General features: G+C 39.2%; 1 protein-coding gene across 1 annotated transcript in view; it reads left to right on the forward strand.

Annotated features, from left to right (window-relative positions):
* LOC103721130 (mediator of RNA polymerase II transcription subunit 23) overlaps positions 1–17,175 on the forward strand; it is a 67,089-nt gene that overhangs the window by 35,253 nt on the left and 14,661 nt on the right. The window contains exons 11-15 of the mRNA XM_039129345.1: positions 7,223–7,385; positions 7,469–7,714; positions 13,734–13,904; positions 13,981–14,094; positions 14,205–14,330. Coding sequence (XP_038985273.1) covers positions 7,223–7,385; positions 7,469–7,714; positions 13,734–13,904; positions 13,981–14,094; positions 14,205–14,330 — 820 coding nt within the window. The remainder of the gene's footprint in view (positions 1–7,222; positions 7,386–7,468; positions 7,715–13,733; positions 13,905–13,980; positions 14,095–14,204; positions 14,331–17,175) is intronic.

A 17,175-nucleotide genomic window follows, 5' to 3' on the forward strand; every position in this document is an offset into this window, starting at 1 on the left:
TGCGGAGGAGATCACACGGTCTGCAAGATGATTTTACTTTAGGGAATACTGGATCTTAGCAAGAAGATTTCAGATCTGAGCACTTCCTCTCCTCTTCCTCTCTTTTCTCTGCTCTTATTTCTTGTCTTGCATCGGACAGTGCAACAAACATAGCCTAAGGCTCTTTATTAACTGGCTTTCCACCCTTGTATCAGTTGTACTGGCTGACCGGTCACCGACCTGGTCGGTCTGAGCTGAGAACAATGGGCACAGGACACCCTGGTTTACTTGGAGCTGGTGTCCCATTGCTGTCCAAGGACCTGACCTCTCGCTGGTTTGACTCGGTGATAGCTGGGATAGATTGGGATGGACCAGGTCCTGAGTCCTTGTTCCATAACCTGTCCATTGTTCTGCGAGCATCAAAGTATTTGTTGTTTCTATGCCTCCACAGACAACTATAGGTCTTTGAGTGCAGATGTACTTTGTGAGTTGTCAAACTATCAAAAAAATATTATAAGGCTATTTCATGGCTAGAGATGAATCCTCTAGTTCCATGGAGCTTTACACATTGCAAAGTTCAAACAAGTAATGAGATGGCATAAAAGTATATAAAGCTAAGTAGCATGCATTGCAAACCAATGTAGATTATAGTATGGAGTAGGAAACCAAGTAAAACACAAAATAGGAGGATGTGGTAAGCAGGCGGCTGCTGGTGCTCTGCAAAGGCCTGCATTCGTCTTGAGAGGAAGCCCAAGCTCAAAGGCTAGGAGGTGACCGAACCCCACCCCCCCCCCCCACACACACACACACACACACACACATAAAATAGGAGGATGTGGGTAAGCAGGCGGCTGCTGGTGCTCTGCAAAGGCATGCATTCGTCTTGAGAGGAAGCCCAAGCTCAAAGGCTAGGAGGTGACCGAACCCACCCCCCCCCCCCCCCCCCCCCCCCCAACAAACACACACACACACAAAAAAAAAAATCTCATATTCTACTTCTTTAATCAAATAGATCTGAAGTTCTTCTAGAACCACAAAGTAAATAATATGGGAGTGTAGAGGATGGGAGGGAAGGGGTATTGAGGTTTGCAATTTCAATGGCTTAGCATGGTGCAAGGTAATGGATAAGACAGACAGATGGATTTTGATCTCTAGGGTTTTTAAGTCTTATCTGAAAGAGTTCAAGGATCATGGACCCAAGAAGGTTAAATGCTAAGAAGCAAAAAGTGTTTAAGGGTTCCTAACATGCTAGGGATCCTTGGGGGTCCGTTTATTTCAATGCAAGTATAAGAAGTAATGGAAGTTGATTCTTTGGAAGCGACTCTGTTTAAAGTGGGATCTGCTTGCAAGTTCAGTAGATGATTTCTGTTTTAACCGTCATTTACATAATTTTGTTTACACTTTTGCCTTTTATTGGAGTAGAGATGTTACCTTCGCTGTGGGATAAAGAAGCGGTTAGTTTTTTATGTGCATATAAAATTTTTGGAAGGTTCTCACTTTCTGGAAAGATCTATCTCTAACACGAAAGCATCTGTTTAATAAAAAAGTGAATGATTTTGTAAATTAAGTGAAAGATGCATGCATGGGTTTGACATCATTGATGTTCCCTGGACGTCACTTATTGGATGGTAAAGATATAGCTAGGATACTAAAACACATTGTAGGCTATTCAAACAATTTTGAAAACACAAACTATTGATTAATGTAGGCATCTTGGAACACAAACCAAGGAACAATTGTTTTGGTTTCTACTAACCCATAAGTCAAATCAAAACATTTTATTAGATTGTTAAAATTGTTGGTTTTGGGTGACTTTATGCATAGGCAAGGGATACTCAGAACTTTTTTTTTTCTAGTTTCTAGGTAGTTAGACAATTATACATCTCATGCAGCAATTTAAATTTTCACTAGAACGTCTCTGTTTGCATCAAATTGGATATTCCCTTGAGTATAGTTGTGCTTACTATAGTCTATCCCTCTCTTATGCTCTATGTATGTTTATGTGTAACCATCGTCATTGTCTATTCTAAATCTATCTTCTTGAAAGCTTTTTCTTCATAATTTAATTTCGATTTCAATTTATTTTTATTCAGTAGTATTTTGTTATTTGGTTTTGAGAAACTCATGGAAAACTTATCCGCCAATCATTCTATATTGGAGCTCAAAATCATACATATTAAACAAAATCTTGTGTATTTGGTTATATTTCATTGAATCCTATGTTTGTGGTTAGATTTATGTTAAAGTTAATACGAGATGAATTTAATGATTTTGTTCTATTTGTTATGAAGAATATTTTAAGCATGCTTCTTTTCAAGATTCGTCATACTAGTGCTATCGCCCCGTACTGGCATTTTGTACTCCAAGTCTCGGTACGAGGGCGTACTGAGTATCTGTGGGCATCGAACCAACCCTCTGGCATACCAGCATGGTATCGGTATGGGGTCCAATACCGACATAGAGAAACTTGCTTCTCACATTTCAACACTTAGTAGTGGGATTTTTTATCTAGATTGTTGCACCTACTTTGGAATCTTTTAAGAAACATAATTTTGCACCCCTTTCCTAAGTGCTTCCTATTTTAGTTTTCTTTTTATGTGAGTTCTGATTCTGCTAGCCCTCATACAAATCCTCTCCTGCATCCATTCCCACCAATAACAAGGTTTCAACATGCATTAGGGCCGGATAAAGCTGATCATGGGTTGGGCTTGGGCATACAAAATGTGACATTTTACATAGACCTAGTCCGAAGCCCAATTAGAAATGAAAAGAGCTTAGGCCCAAGGCCCAGTCCATGATCAACTCTAGAGCAGGATCTTGTTGCTTGTTCCAAGTTGAAGATGTAGGTTAATAATGTCGCAGAGGGAAAATGAAGGGAAACCGTGAAGGAAAGAATAATGACGAGGGCCCTCTACCTTTGTATCATCCTTTTTTCCTTGTTGATTCGTAAAAAAATAAAAAATAAATAAAAAAATATTGTTTGCTTGAAGGAGGGAACTAACAATAAATTTTAGTGTTAATAGGAATAATAGTGCCTAATAGTGGTTAATTTTGTTCTTTTCGGCAATAGTAGTTTTTGCTAGATTAGAACATGTAAAAACAATGAAATTGAACTTGGACAGAAATAATTTAGAAGTAACTCAAATAAACTTATTACTTGTTTTCTTACAATATTAAAATGCTCAAACACATTAAACATCGAAGAGCAGAGGTATACACATGTTTCTAAAAAATGGCAGAAATTTTAGGTGGAAGGTTCTTGCGGTCGAGCAAATACTTCTTCCATAAAGTTTATATTGTACTTTGTAAATAGAAAAAGCAACTAAGTTTATCTTATGAATCTCCTTTTTTCTTATGTTTCAAATGTAGATCTTAATAATTTTATTATAGGGTGACAATTTTTGATGCATCATGACTAAAATCATGCCCTTGGTTGTTAAGGCTGACACATTTTAAGTACTATGTTGCTTGCTACCATGTTGACACCCATATGCACGAGCATTGCCAATAAAAATAGACAATTAACAAATCAAGCATGGAAGGATACACAAAAGCATACAAAACTGACACAATAAGATACCAATAAAGATAAATGTGTTTTAAGTTCCAAATCATGCGATTTATGTGATATTGCGCATATTATTCACTTCAGGGAAATAGAAAGCCATGACTAGGACAATTAACTCAATATTATTAATTGTCACGGATTTCGACATAGGTGTGGCATGGTGCAATAGAGGATTTTGTGTGCGCCAAAAGCTGCAATGCTCCTAGTTACTTTGGAAGCCTCGAGTTCATTATTGGGTGGATGCCTTGTTGGGGTATTGAGGGGAGCAATGGTTAGCCATCACATAGCATGGCGATGGTGTGATATCAAGGGACTTGGGAAGCTTGATATTTGGCACGGTGATGGATTGCCAAGACATACGTGGATACTCGAGGATTCCTCTTGGTTTGAGGTGCACGGTGCTTTGAATGCATTCCCAACTCCCCTAGCCCTAGAACATGGGGCTGCTATGGCATGATTGTGGAGCAAGGCAGTGACATGTCTAGATGGTCTCGTGCATTGGTGTTTGGGGCAACGTTGGTTAGATGAGTTGGCCATATTGCACAGTGGGGATTTTCGAGAGGTTGGTCCTCGAGGAATTGTCCGGGCTACCTTATGCGTTCTTGATCTTTGCGATAGAGCATAGAGGCAGTAGGGGATTAGTCGGGAAAGGGTTTGGCTTATCTCGACAGGCAAGTCTCATAAACATTGCAGGGTGATGTCTTGCTGGGATCCACAGGAGTCGGTTAGCTATTGAGCACAAGTGTATCCTATGAAATTTTGGTCAAAATATCTGCTTTAGAGCTGGGCCAGGATCAAGGATGGCCAAGAGGGTTGTGCCTAGGAGAGGACAGTGGGATGCAATGATTGGCTAGTTGTACATATTTACTTGGTGGGCAGACTTGGATGCCAGTCTTGTGGTAGTGTGCAGTGGTGTGCAAATAGGCTGCGGACAAAGAATGTTGGGTGGTATGGTTGTGGACTTTCGAGAATTTTGACAGTGTGTAGTGATGTGTGAACATGCTGTGAACATTGTTGGTCAATATGGCCATGTATGGAAGGCATGCTGAGGATGTAACACCAAGATCATAGCTCAAGAGCTTGTGGGGGATCTTGGATAGTGAAACCCAGGAGGGCTCGGATATGCATTATCAACTGTAGCTTCAAGGGGCTATAAGGCATGCCAGCTTAGTGGTTTGACTGAGCAATGTGATAGGATGGTTTGCCACAGCCTCGTGCATAGTGGTGTTGTTGCATGGCATGCCATATGAGTTCGGTCTATGTACTCCCAAAGGGCAGCATGGTGACTTGTAGATTGGTGGCGCATTGGATTTTTCATGGCACGGAATTACTTTGCTGGAAATCATTATATCTTGTATAAGCAGTACTTAGCTTGAAGAGCAAAGATGTGGAATTGGTATAGAAGAGTCGAAGTTCAGAGCAATTTTGAGGAGAGTCCATGCGATGGCACGGAGGTGTGCATGAGCATTGCAGTTGACCAAGGTGTCAGGTTGCTTGCGGACACTCAAGGGTGTTGCATGTGTTTAGTTTGACAAGGTTGTTGGGTAAGGGCATAGAACTGAATGCTTGGCTATGTGGCTGTACTACTGCGCACTTACATGCATGTCTGAGAGGACTCGAGAGGGTTGGCCTTGGTGTGTCGCATGCTGGGGTGATGCATGGGTGTTTTGGGTCAAAAAACTTTTCTTTTTCTTTTTGTAGGAACATGTCCCTATGGCGAGAAAACGTGATAAAAGAATGTAAAACCAGAATTTGGAGGCTAAAAAAGTCCATATCAAGGGTCTATCAACTGTATCTATGCGTACCATTAATATCCACTTGTCACTATGATCGTAGGTATGGTGCATACCATACCTAGCCTTGATTGGTACACCATGATATCTCAATACTTTGAACTAGGGATTCCCAAATTGTTTCGAACTGGACGATTTAGGACGTATTGAACTGGACCACTTACTAACCGAGATAGTTCACCACATTGAAATGGTTTAAGAGGCCAGGACTCCGAGGGTTTCGTTCGGTGGTTCATTCGTCTCTCCCGTTCTCTTCTTGCCCTCGCTGATCGAGGTGATCGATAATCGTCCCAAGTAAGGCTCTCGTCCCCCATCCCTCTCTCTCTCCCCTTCCCTCCTTCCTTCCCTCCCTCTTTCCTAGTAGGGTTCAACAAGATCTAGCTCCTCAACACTGTTGTCTTCTTGAGTGTGGTCTGCGTGTTCGCCATCACGACTGCTGCGTCTCAAGCCATCTCCTTGGTGACTAGAGCTCACATCTCTGCCCTCCCAGTGGCCTTGGCCTCTCTCTCTCCCTCTCCCTCTCCTTCCCTCCTTTCTCTCCCTCTCTCTCTCCCCCTCCCTCCCTCTCCCCCTTCCTTTTCCTATTTCGGTATGCTTTGGCATGGCACGGTATGGATCCGTGTAGTACCATACCATACCAGTAGTCAACCGATATGGGTCATCGACGAACCTTGCTTCAAACCTTGCATGTACGATACTTTTTGTTTCAACTCATGATTCTTGACCTCTTTAAATGACCTACTACTGATCCTTACTAAATGTTTTGGCTATTAGGAAGGATTAAGTACAGCCTATGCTGGCTATGGGGGATCATACTGGTAAGATTTTGGAATGCTCTCCTTATTGGCCCCATGATAACACATGTACGTTACCCAAATCTTTGCTGTGTGGGCACATAGAAGGTTCCTGTTTGCCAGTACAGTACTGCACCCTACTATTCTATTTCTTACTAATATGGTACTGGTATAGGTTATGGTATTGGTACTTTAAACCTTGGTTATTACTAAAACAAACATTCAACATGTACAGAAAACTATTTAAATAAATTTAACAAACATTATAAGAAGCTCAATTTACATGCTGAGTTAATCTATTTTCAGATTATATTGGACTAAACAAACATTAAGAAGCTCAATTTACATGTAGAAAGCTTATGAGAGGCCGAATTATTACCTATAGATACGAGGATACAATTTGAGGCAGAAACTGACATGCACAATCAGTACAAGCTAAAATAGAAAAAAGAAACAGGCTGACCATAATATGCACTTCCATCTGTTGTGTTGGTTCATTATTTTATTAGAGTAGCATGCTGATGCTATGCCACAGGTCAGTACTATGCGTTGGGGTTTGATACTTCAGATATACAATGGCATGCCTCGTATGTTGTGCTAACCATAATATGCACAATCAGTACAAGCTAAAATAGAAAAAAGAAACAGGCTGACCATAATATGCACTGCCATCTGTTGTGTTGGTTCATTATTTTATTAGAGTAGCATGCTGATGCTATGCCACAGGTCAGTACTATGCGTTGGGGTTTGATACTTCAGGTATACAATGGCATGCCTCATATGTTGTGCTAACTCCTTACTTGCATATTACATATTGTGCAACATAATATGATGTGGACTGATACTTCAGACATTAACTAAAAATACATTAAATGCTAGAGAAAAGTTTTTGCACTGCCACTTGAGAAAAGTTGTCTTCTGGTCCCGCCTGCAGCCTTTGTGGTGTTGTCATTTGTCCCTTCTAAACCTTAGAGAAATTTTGACTAACTTCACTATCATTCTCTTTTTCATTTTTTTTCTTGTTCTTAATTTTTACATTCAGTAAAGATGCCATTCATTGAATTTGTTTAGATTACTTTTCCTTGTAGGTATCATGGAAAGAGCAAGGCGTTAATGTATGATGTCACAAAGATAATTTCTATGATAAAGGGTAAACGCGGAGAGCATCGCTTTTTCAGATTGGCTGAAAACTTATGCATGAATCTGATTCTTTCAATACGGGATTTTTTCCTGGTGAAGAAGGAATTAAAGGTTAATAACAAATAACTTTATATCTAAGACTTTGTTGGATTAAAGCTTAAGTTAATCCTTTCTTACTAAGACTAACTTTTTAGGGTCCAACTGAATTTACTGAAACACTTAATCGGATAACGATAATTAGCCTTGCTATCACCATCAAGACACGTGGAGTTGCTGAGGTTGAGCACATGCTTTATCTTCAACCCTTGCTAGAACAAATTATGGCAACCAGTCAGCATACATGGTCAGAGAAAACTCTACGGTATTTTCCTCCATTAATTCGTGATTTCCTAATAAGTAGAGTTGATAAGAGGGGACAAGCTATCCAAGCATGGCAGCAGGTTTGTCTTTTTTCCCTTTAATGCTTGATTTGTATTGCATCAAATCTTTTGATTCTTTTGGGTGCTTAGCTATCTCTGCAAATTTAAAAAGAAAAGTCTTATGGGAACATCATAAATAAATATTGCCTTTGGCATCATGGATAGATTTTTGTTTTCATTTTCTACTATGGTTTGTATTTGTCTTTGTTTTGTTCAAAATGTTTTAAAAATACAATCATGTTTGGTAATTACAATTATTTTCTTTCTTAAATCTCTCTCTCTCTCTCTCTCTCTCTCTCTCTCTCTCTCTCTCTTTGTGTGTGTGTGTGTGTATATATATATGTACGTATGTATATAGATAGATAGATAGAAAGATTATGCTTTAGGTATATGGGTTTTGTGGCATAGGTGATGGTATGGCACTAGTGGCAATCGAGTTTGTGGTGGATGTAGTGGGTGGCCGTAGCTATTTGTGGTGGTGGCGGGCAATGTGTTGGGCCATGGTGGTAGCAATGCCTGGTAAAGCAGTGATGAGGATGATGGTGGGGAGTAGCGGCCATGGTGGTGGTTGCAGCAAAGGGGTGGTGATAATGTTAGAAGTGATGACAATGGTTGTGATGGTGGCGGCAGCAACAATGGCAACAATTTTGGTGGTGATGGTTGTGGTATTGGGCATGACAATGGAAGCAGTGGAGGTGTGGTTGTGGCAGTGTAGCAATCACGATAGCAGTAGTGATGGTGGTGGTCGTGGGTGGTGGAGTAGCAAGTGAAGGTTTTGAAAGAGAGGGGGGGGGGGGGGAGAATATGGGGGAGTGGTGAAGAAGGGGTGGCAATACCATATTTTTTATTTTTGTGTTAAATAGCCGAGAAGAAAAAAATTTCTATTGCAAAAATTTTCTGAAATTTTACATGCGATCTTTTAAAAGGAAAAAAGTAAATTCTTGACATCTTTTCTGGTTCAATGTCCTTTTTTTGTTGTTGATTTTTTTTTAAAAAAATAATGGGAGTGGTAAAAACAACGCCTAACTTATGAATTTTCTCTTCTCATGGCACAACCCCTTATGAAGTTGATCGAATCCCGAGGTGTGACTATCCTGTTCAATCAAAATATGATTGGAAATCCGAGTCCTCAAAAGATATCATCTGAATTGATGATGTATTACTAAATTTTTTATTGATACCCATAGTGGTTAAACAAAGAAATCCATTTACAACTTTTCATATCCTCTAATGCAATACCTATACCATCAAAGCTATGTTGATGATGTTTCTTCAGTCGTCAGTCAACCAAAACAACTTTATATCATTTAGTCTTCTTATTTTAAAAGGAGAAATCGCTATGATGTTTCTCCACTAATTTTGAGAAGATTGTAAAATAAATAGAGTACATCGCACAGCTAGTAAACTTCTATTGTAGTCAAGAGTCTTAAGTTTCCTTTGAAAAACACGTCTCTTAGATTATAAATGGAAATTCAATCATCACTAAAAGTCTAAGTGTTGTTTCATGAAAATTAAATCAAAAGTTAGAATAGAAACAAAATTATTGTGAAGGAATCAAAACACTTGATTTTTCATAGACTTCAGATAATTCACATTACATCTTAGTCGTATGTTTTTCCAAAAGTTTTGGCATTGGTTCACTGAAACATTTCGATAATTAAAACTCCAGAAATTAGTATCCTCTAATAAGAGAGGAATGATGAAACCATGATTTGTCGAACCGGTCGGTTCGGAGTGTACTGAACCAGACCGGTCTATTACTAGCACAATTCATGCTCTATATTTGAGACTATCCATATGCCACATTCGCTTGTATTCGTCCCCTCCACAGGGAACCCTAAGTTTCGTTCGAGGAAACTCCTCTGTTTACTTGAGCTCATCTTGCCACCACCCTCGCCTGTTAACGACCATCCCAAGTACACTGACCGGTGATGCTCCCTCTCTCTCTTCCTGTCCCTCCGTCTCTCCGTCTCTCTTTCTCTTTAACTTGGCTCCTCTCCTCAACTTATCCTAAGCTTTGTTGCCGACCATAGGTGAAACCCTCCGCCCACCTCCTTGCTAACACTCCCTCCCCCTCTCTCTCTTTAAACCCTGTACCTCTCCTCTTCTTGCCCTAAGCTCTATGCCGAGCACAGTAACAGTTACCACCCTCGTCGCCAGAACTCCCTCCCTCCCTCTCCCTCTCTCCCTCCCCCTCCCTCCCTCTTCTCAATTCCTCCCTCTCCTTCTCCCTCCCTCTTCTCTCTTCCTCCCTCTCCTTCTCTCTCTCCCCCTCTCTCTCCCTATTTCGGTACATTCCGGCATGGCACAATATAGACCCGCACCATATTGTACTGGTAGCTGAACAATACGAGTGATGGTACCAGTTCGATGTTCCTCGGAAGAAACAATTAAAACACATCTTACATCAAACTTTGAATTTTCATATTGTTTCACATTTTCTGACTTTTCCCTCGAGGCCACTTATATTCTCGTTGTGGATGCAAGCGAGGCCACTTATGTATTTGTTGATAATTAGGATCAGTCTACTCATTATCTTTGTTGCTAATGCAAATAAGGTGATTCTTATCCTTGAGGTCCACACACACCACTCGATTAATTGAAAGTTAAAGGAGATGTTCCATTTCAAAAATTAGTATTATAATTTGGGTCTAGCATGCTATCTGCATTCTTTTTTTGATAGAAATTTGATTAATCTTCGAATGTTAATTGCTTTTCTCGATTAAAAGCTCAACTTTAAAGTAATTCCTATATTAATTAGGTTGTTAATTAATTTAATATGCATTATGTAGTCACACCATTCTTTAGGCATGAAACACAAAATCAAGGTAAAAATACAGCAACACCACTTCAAGTTTGAGCGAGAAACATATTGACTATTGACTTCAAAATTTTAAAGTTTTCATTTAACCTCTAATTAGTTTTCTTCAATGTGGCTCAGCCGTCTATCTCTGTTAGGTCATGTGATGACACATGACAACTTGTTACCCCTATTATTCTTGAAATGGCCTTCCCTCTAATTACAATTGGGCTTGCATTTTGGCACGAAGGGAAGAAAAATCATGTGCCAGTCACGTGATTATCTTCTCCAACTACTTGTTGCTTTGCCTGAGGCATTGAAGGACTCTCCAGAAACCACCCCAGAGAGTCCCTTTTCTTCATATAAAACTGCCATATACTAATAAGAAACAAGAGGAACAACAGAGCAGGGCCACTTCACACGATGGCGTTAGTCTCCACCTCAATATACCAGAAAATTTGACCAGTATATCCTAATGTACTTATCGTCAAAGCCCAAAACCACAAGCTTTTCAGGGCTAGTAGTGATTAGAGGATTTCCAATCAAAGACCCATATCAATCGTGAAGATGGTGAGATCAGTCGTGAAGACCCCGATCCTCCCGCCGTCATCCGTGGCGAGGTTGTTTCTCATCAAGCCAATCTGATATATCTCGAGGCCGAGCACTGGAGGGGAATCTAGGTCGTCAAGGTTGTGAACATGCCGCGAAGAGTTGCTGAGGGAGAGGGTGACCTAGTCGTCATCGTTGTTGGCAGACTTCTAGAGGCAGTGGGCTGCGATGGAGCCATCAGCATGGAGGTGAAGAGTCCCTCTCGTTGAGCCAAGAGGAGAGGTAGTTGAGGAAGGATGTCACTGAGGTGTCGGAGATCAAGGGGAGCTTGATGAGTACGTCGCTGGTGGAGGATCAGGCATAAACCCACCTTAGGTGTTGCTGATGCCTAAGTACTTGCTAAAGCCATCGAGGTCTTCATATTCATAGGCGAGGATGGCGGGGTGATGGAATCTTCCAATTGTGTGGCCTTTTTTACATGTCGCAAGTCTTGTAGTTATACTATTCTTTGCTTTTATGCCAAAAGATGACTATTGGTTCACCTAACACCCATAAAGCATTACGAGTTTGTTTATAATTAAATCCATTTACATGCATGCCATTATTTAGCATTTACTAATTGTTGACCTAAAATTATCACTTCGCTATGCATATTAGAAGTCTATACCTGGCATGATAAGCATTTATTCTGCTTTCCCCTTTTAAACCATGCACGATCATCTTGAACAACATTTTCTCTAATTGGTATGGGATAAGCTTTCCCTTTTTGATTTTTTCAATCATTAGTTAGTTTGTGGCCTCATTTAAAGATTGGAATTGTAAGATGTAGAATCACAATATGTTAAATTAGAGTCTAGACTCTAGACAAAGAATTGGAAAAAGCAATAGTAATAATAATAAAAAAATTCAAAATATAAAAGGCATCAGTTAGTTTTGATTAGACAACTAAGAGATTATAATGAAGAGAGAAGACAATACAAAGAAAAGTTGAAATGGGAAAATTAGATAGGGAGAGGAAATAGAAAAAGATGGAGATGAAGAAGAGGGTGAGGATGTTAGATAATATAAAATATGATCTGAGAATTCAGAAAAATAGTGCAGATGAGGATGAAAAAAGGATTGAAGGAAAAGAGAGAGGTGGAATCAGGGAGGAAAAGGAAAAAAGGAAGGAAGAAGGAAGGAGATGGAAAAGGGAATGAAGACAAGAAAGAAGGGCAAAGATTGGATAATGGATGGTGTGTCATTCTTTTGTTCTATCAACCAAGCAAACTGGTTTGGGATTGCTATTATATGCACAAAGCAAGGGGGTTTTAGTGGTCACGCTACATGCATAGTTAAATGTAACATGTTAAGTGTTATGTAAATGGGGCTTGCCCCAGTGGTCACACCCAAGGTTACAAATGCTGGTGGGATGCAGAGCATCCTACCATCCTGAGAGTTGGGATGAGACACCATCTTGATTGTTGGGATGGGCTGAGTCAGAAAATGGACTGAGACAGTTTAGGGCATCCACCATCCTAAGTGTCACCATGTGTGGTGTCTCATTCTACTGTAGAACCAGGATGGCCTTGTAAACAATATTTAAAACCTTGCTTGCACCCTTTTGCTTATAGTGTTCTAGGTTTACTTGTTAAGTTTATCTCCCAAAATATGGACTTGGATAATCTATGTGTAGGTAGGTCTCCCTCTTTCTGTCTAATAAAAAAAAGTTATTAATTATAATCTGTAACCTTGATTAAATAAAACTATTTTAATATGACTTAGAGGTCGTTATTTGAGTGTAATGTCTAAAAACATAGATAGCCAATAGGCAATGTAATCATACATGCAGTAATAATTAAGTTAATGCGTGCAAATTCTTATAGCTTAGCAGATTAGTAGTTACCTATGCTCTTGGCGGTGCGTAGTGGACTGATGATCGCCTAGGCTTATGCGTAGATGATAAGACCTTAAGTAGGTCATTAGATGCCTAGGTGGATTCTTGCAACATAGATGTATGCAAGACCCTATCTCGAATCTTGAACATATGCTCTCTTTCTACAGGGAGAGGGGGTTGTGATGTACTCCAGAAAACCCCTCTTTTCTTCCCTTCTCACAAAAATCTATCAAAACTTTGAAAAAGAAGGTTATCTATTTTCTTGAATTTATTATGACCATCCTAATGCTTTCCAGATATTGCAAGAGTTTAAGTTTAATTATAAGTAAAAACTTTTTAGTTGTTGGATAGATCACCAAGTTCTCTCTTTCTTAACTAGGAGAAATAAAATTGATAAAAAATAGCACCTAATATACTCAAATTAACACAACACAACATCAAATACAGAAATATATGTTAAAATTAGCCTCCTCAGTTGGTTTAATAAGTTTTTTCTAGAACGGGCTGAAATTGGATCTAAAGTAGTAAAAACTAGTAAATTTTTGGGGAGAGAGGGGTGAGTGAGGTGTGTGTGTGTGGGGGGGGGGGGTCAATAAAATATAGGAGGTAAACTATTCAAACGGGAATTTTTTCTAAGAGATGTAATGGGATGGTAATTTTCAAGTTTGCTTTAGATTGTGGGCTTTTCTTTAATCAAGGTAGATTCCTTATGAAGCAAAAATTGGCGAAGATTGTACAAAAATGTCCTTTTGAGCTAATACTTTATCAGCCATGTATTTATGTTTCTGGCCATTAATGATGTACTGTGTACACAGGCGGAAACTACGGTTATCAATCAATGCACTCAGCTCCTTTCACTGTCAGCTGACCCTACTTATGTTATGACCTACCTCAGTCATAGCTTTCCTCAACATCGCCAGTATCTCTGTGCTGGTGCTTGGATGCTGATGAATGGACATCCAGAGAGCATCAATAGTACAAATCTTGTACGTGCCGATCCCTTTACCCATTTCCTTTGTGTGAAGTTCTTTGGGAAACTTATTGTACTAGTTTTGAATGCAGGGACGTGTCTTGAGGGAATTCTCACCTGAGGAAGTGACATCTAATATTTACACCATGGTGGATGTCCTTCTTCAGCATATTCAGATCGATCTGCAACATGGACATCTTGCTCAGGTCTTCTATTAATAAATTAATGTGTTTTGATCTTTGTGTGACTGGGTATTTGCTTTTCTGAGTTGGTTTCCATGTTCTGCTTTGCTTTTTGTCATATCTGTCATGTTCAGGATCTTCTATCGAAAGCAATTGCCAATCTGACATTCTTCATTTGGACACATGAGCTACTTCCATTGGATATTCTACTTCTAGCTCTTATTGACAGAGATGATGACCCTAATGCTTTACGTATCGTGGTATGCTTTCGTCAACATACATATTACCTTAGTTGTGAAATATTTTATGTTTGATGATTGCAAGAACGTGTATATAACATTGATTAGAGAAGACAACTAGAAAGTGTGGATATTTTCGTTGGTCAGAAACGAAGCATGGTTGGAAACCATTATCTTTTACTATACATATATATTAGATATATGGGTATTTTATAATTGATTTGTGACTTGCTCAAAGCATAGTCATATCATCTGTTGATTTAATGTATTGCTTTCGCAAGGCATATTCTATATAAATACTTTAAATTCAAATCAGCTACACAGCTTTTACTGAGACCATGGGTCAATGTCTTTGCAAGTCCCAAGTGTTCTCTAGGAGTTTGATTGTTTGAGAATATGATTGGATGGTTGGAGATTGAAAGTTTTATAGGAGAATCTGGATTTGATAATCCGGAAAGTGTTATCATGTACTTTATTTCAGTGGGCAAGTCAGGTTTTTAGTACACATTGATAATTACGTGACTAATACTCTGGTTGGATTGAGGGATTTGGGGAGAAGAGAAAAAGAAAAGACAGTTAAAATCCCCTGTTTGGCTAGGAGAGAAGAGAATCAAAGTCGGCAATTTGGACATTAATCAAGGGGGGTAGACAAGAGAAATGGAGAGAAGAGGGTTCTCTCCTAGGTAAACCACATTTTAAATCTCTCCAAAATGAAGAGATTTCGAGAGAAAAAAAGCTACTTTCTCTTCACTTCTCATTTTTAAAGTTCTCTTTTCTTTGTTTCTCTTATTTTCTCTTGTTTCACTTTTCTTTTTTCTCCTCTGCCATGCATCTGGACAATGCATAAATTTTCATATAAATTACTATAAAATTATTTTTCACATTGGTTATGATTTGTTATATTAATTCTCTAACATCGGCTTTGAGGTCTTTAAACAATATCTCTGGAATATGTTATAAATTGCTGAATGAGGTCCTCTTCAATACTTATTCAGGCAAAGAAATAACTGCTTTGCAAATTGTGGTGAAGCTTTTAATGAGAACTTTGATCCAGAATCTTAAACCAACTCATCTAGCATACCCTGTCCTCTTATTGTTCCCATTTCAAGTGAACTGCACTGCTAGCCCACATACCTCATGCTTGTGGTGGCCCTAGGAATCATCTTGTCTCTAACACTGCCACTTAGTTGTCCTCCCTCTTTCCCTCTTCACCTCCATGAGTCCCAAAGCGTGTTGAGAAAATTTCCTAGAAGAATTCAATCATTGTATACATACAAGCAGTTTGTCCCAGAGAGAGGCTTAAAAGATTTTAAGAAAAGGTGTCAATCAACTAGACTTTCATGTAAGTCATCAATCAACTAACTCAGAAATCTATGGAAAGGATTAATATGCTGAAGTATTTTTCTCATTCTTTTGAGTAGGTATAAAATCAGTGCAGCTACAACTTCGGTCAATATCATATTTTACTAGCCTCATACCCTTATCTGTAGCTGTCATTCATTTTTCTTCTTTTCCTAACCAACATGATGTCAATTCATATTTTAACAAATCTAATTTCCAATGGAAAATTGAAGCAACTGTCTTTGGAGGCCCTCTTGACTGGAAATTTTATTCCCTACCCTCAGTTCTGATTGCATTTTTTTAATTCGTGGACTTTGTATATAACAGGCATGCTGGTGTTTAAAAGGAGGCCTAACTGTGTGCGAGGGACTCAAATGTAAAATGCAAACTATGTAATGACTAACCATGAAATGTTGGTCAAACAGAGGACTAGGACTCAAGTTTGTTGATTTCCTATATCTAGCTAAGTGGGTTAGTGGTAGAGAAATGCCTGATCAAATGGAATTAAGATGGTTTGAGTCTTGTAATTGGTGGATGCCTGTGTGCTTTAAAGAAAACGCAACAGGAAAATAAAACCTTTTAGAGTATTATCCCCTTTACCTTGTCTTTTGTTTGCATATCATTGACTATATGTGAAAGTCCAAGCTCATTATTTTTATTTCCTTTTTTGTCTCAGTTTACCAGCTTGTGAAAGAAGTTGACTCAATGCTCCCTATGTTTTCATAAACTGAACCCAAGTGTTGCTATTGCTAGCTAGTTTGATTGATTGCTTAAATGGGGTTTCCTACATACGGAATGTTTGAATGCTTGTAATGGATATGGCATGAAAATGTTGTGGAAAATAATGGTTACTTGAGAAGGAAGAAATGGATGTTATCTTAGCCGTGACAAACATTGGAACTGACATAGATACATGAGAAGGCTTCAGTGGCATTGTAGTTTTGAGAAATAGGAATCTTGTATGCAAGTGGGCAGAAAAATTTGAGGGCTAGTTGCTGCTTAGCATAACAAATTCCCTTCTAAAAATATATGCTTGTAAGCAAGGTTTAGACTAGTTCCAAACCTTGTACCATTATTCCATTGGAACGGTATGGGACTGATATGATTCTGGCACCAATAGTATGTACCGAAACCAAGGTTCACTGTCTTGATGTCAAACTCTGTACCAGGACCTTGCTATTACAGTATCGATACGCTTGGTACGGGGGTCGGTTTGGCACACCAAGACTTCGTATGCCTCCTATACCGAGTCTTGGTTCGGTACTAGTACAATGCAGTATTGCCCAGTACGGGGCGGTATGCACTGGTACAGTGAACCATGACCGAAACTTCAAAAAATAAAAAACATAGTATGCATAGATATGGTCGATATGGTACTATTAGTGCCCGCTGGTAAGGTTGGTACATGCTGGCACAAGTCTTAGTGTCCTATAGCTATACCAATGTCAGTTTTGCATCGATGGTATAGTGCTAGTTGTACCATCCTGTTCTATAGTTTTTGAATCCATGCTTGCAGATGTCGTGC

This window comes from Phoenix dactylifera, chromosome 8, assembly GCF_009389715.1.
Source record: "Phoenix dactylifera cultivar Barhee BC4 chromosome 8, palm_55x_up_171113_PBpolish2nd_filt_p, whole genome shotgun sequence".
Lineage (NCBI taxonomy): Eukaryota > Viridiplantae > Streptophyta > Magnoliopsida > Arecales > Arecaceae > Phoenix > Phoenix dactylifera.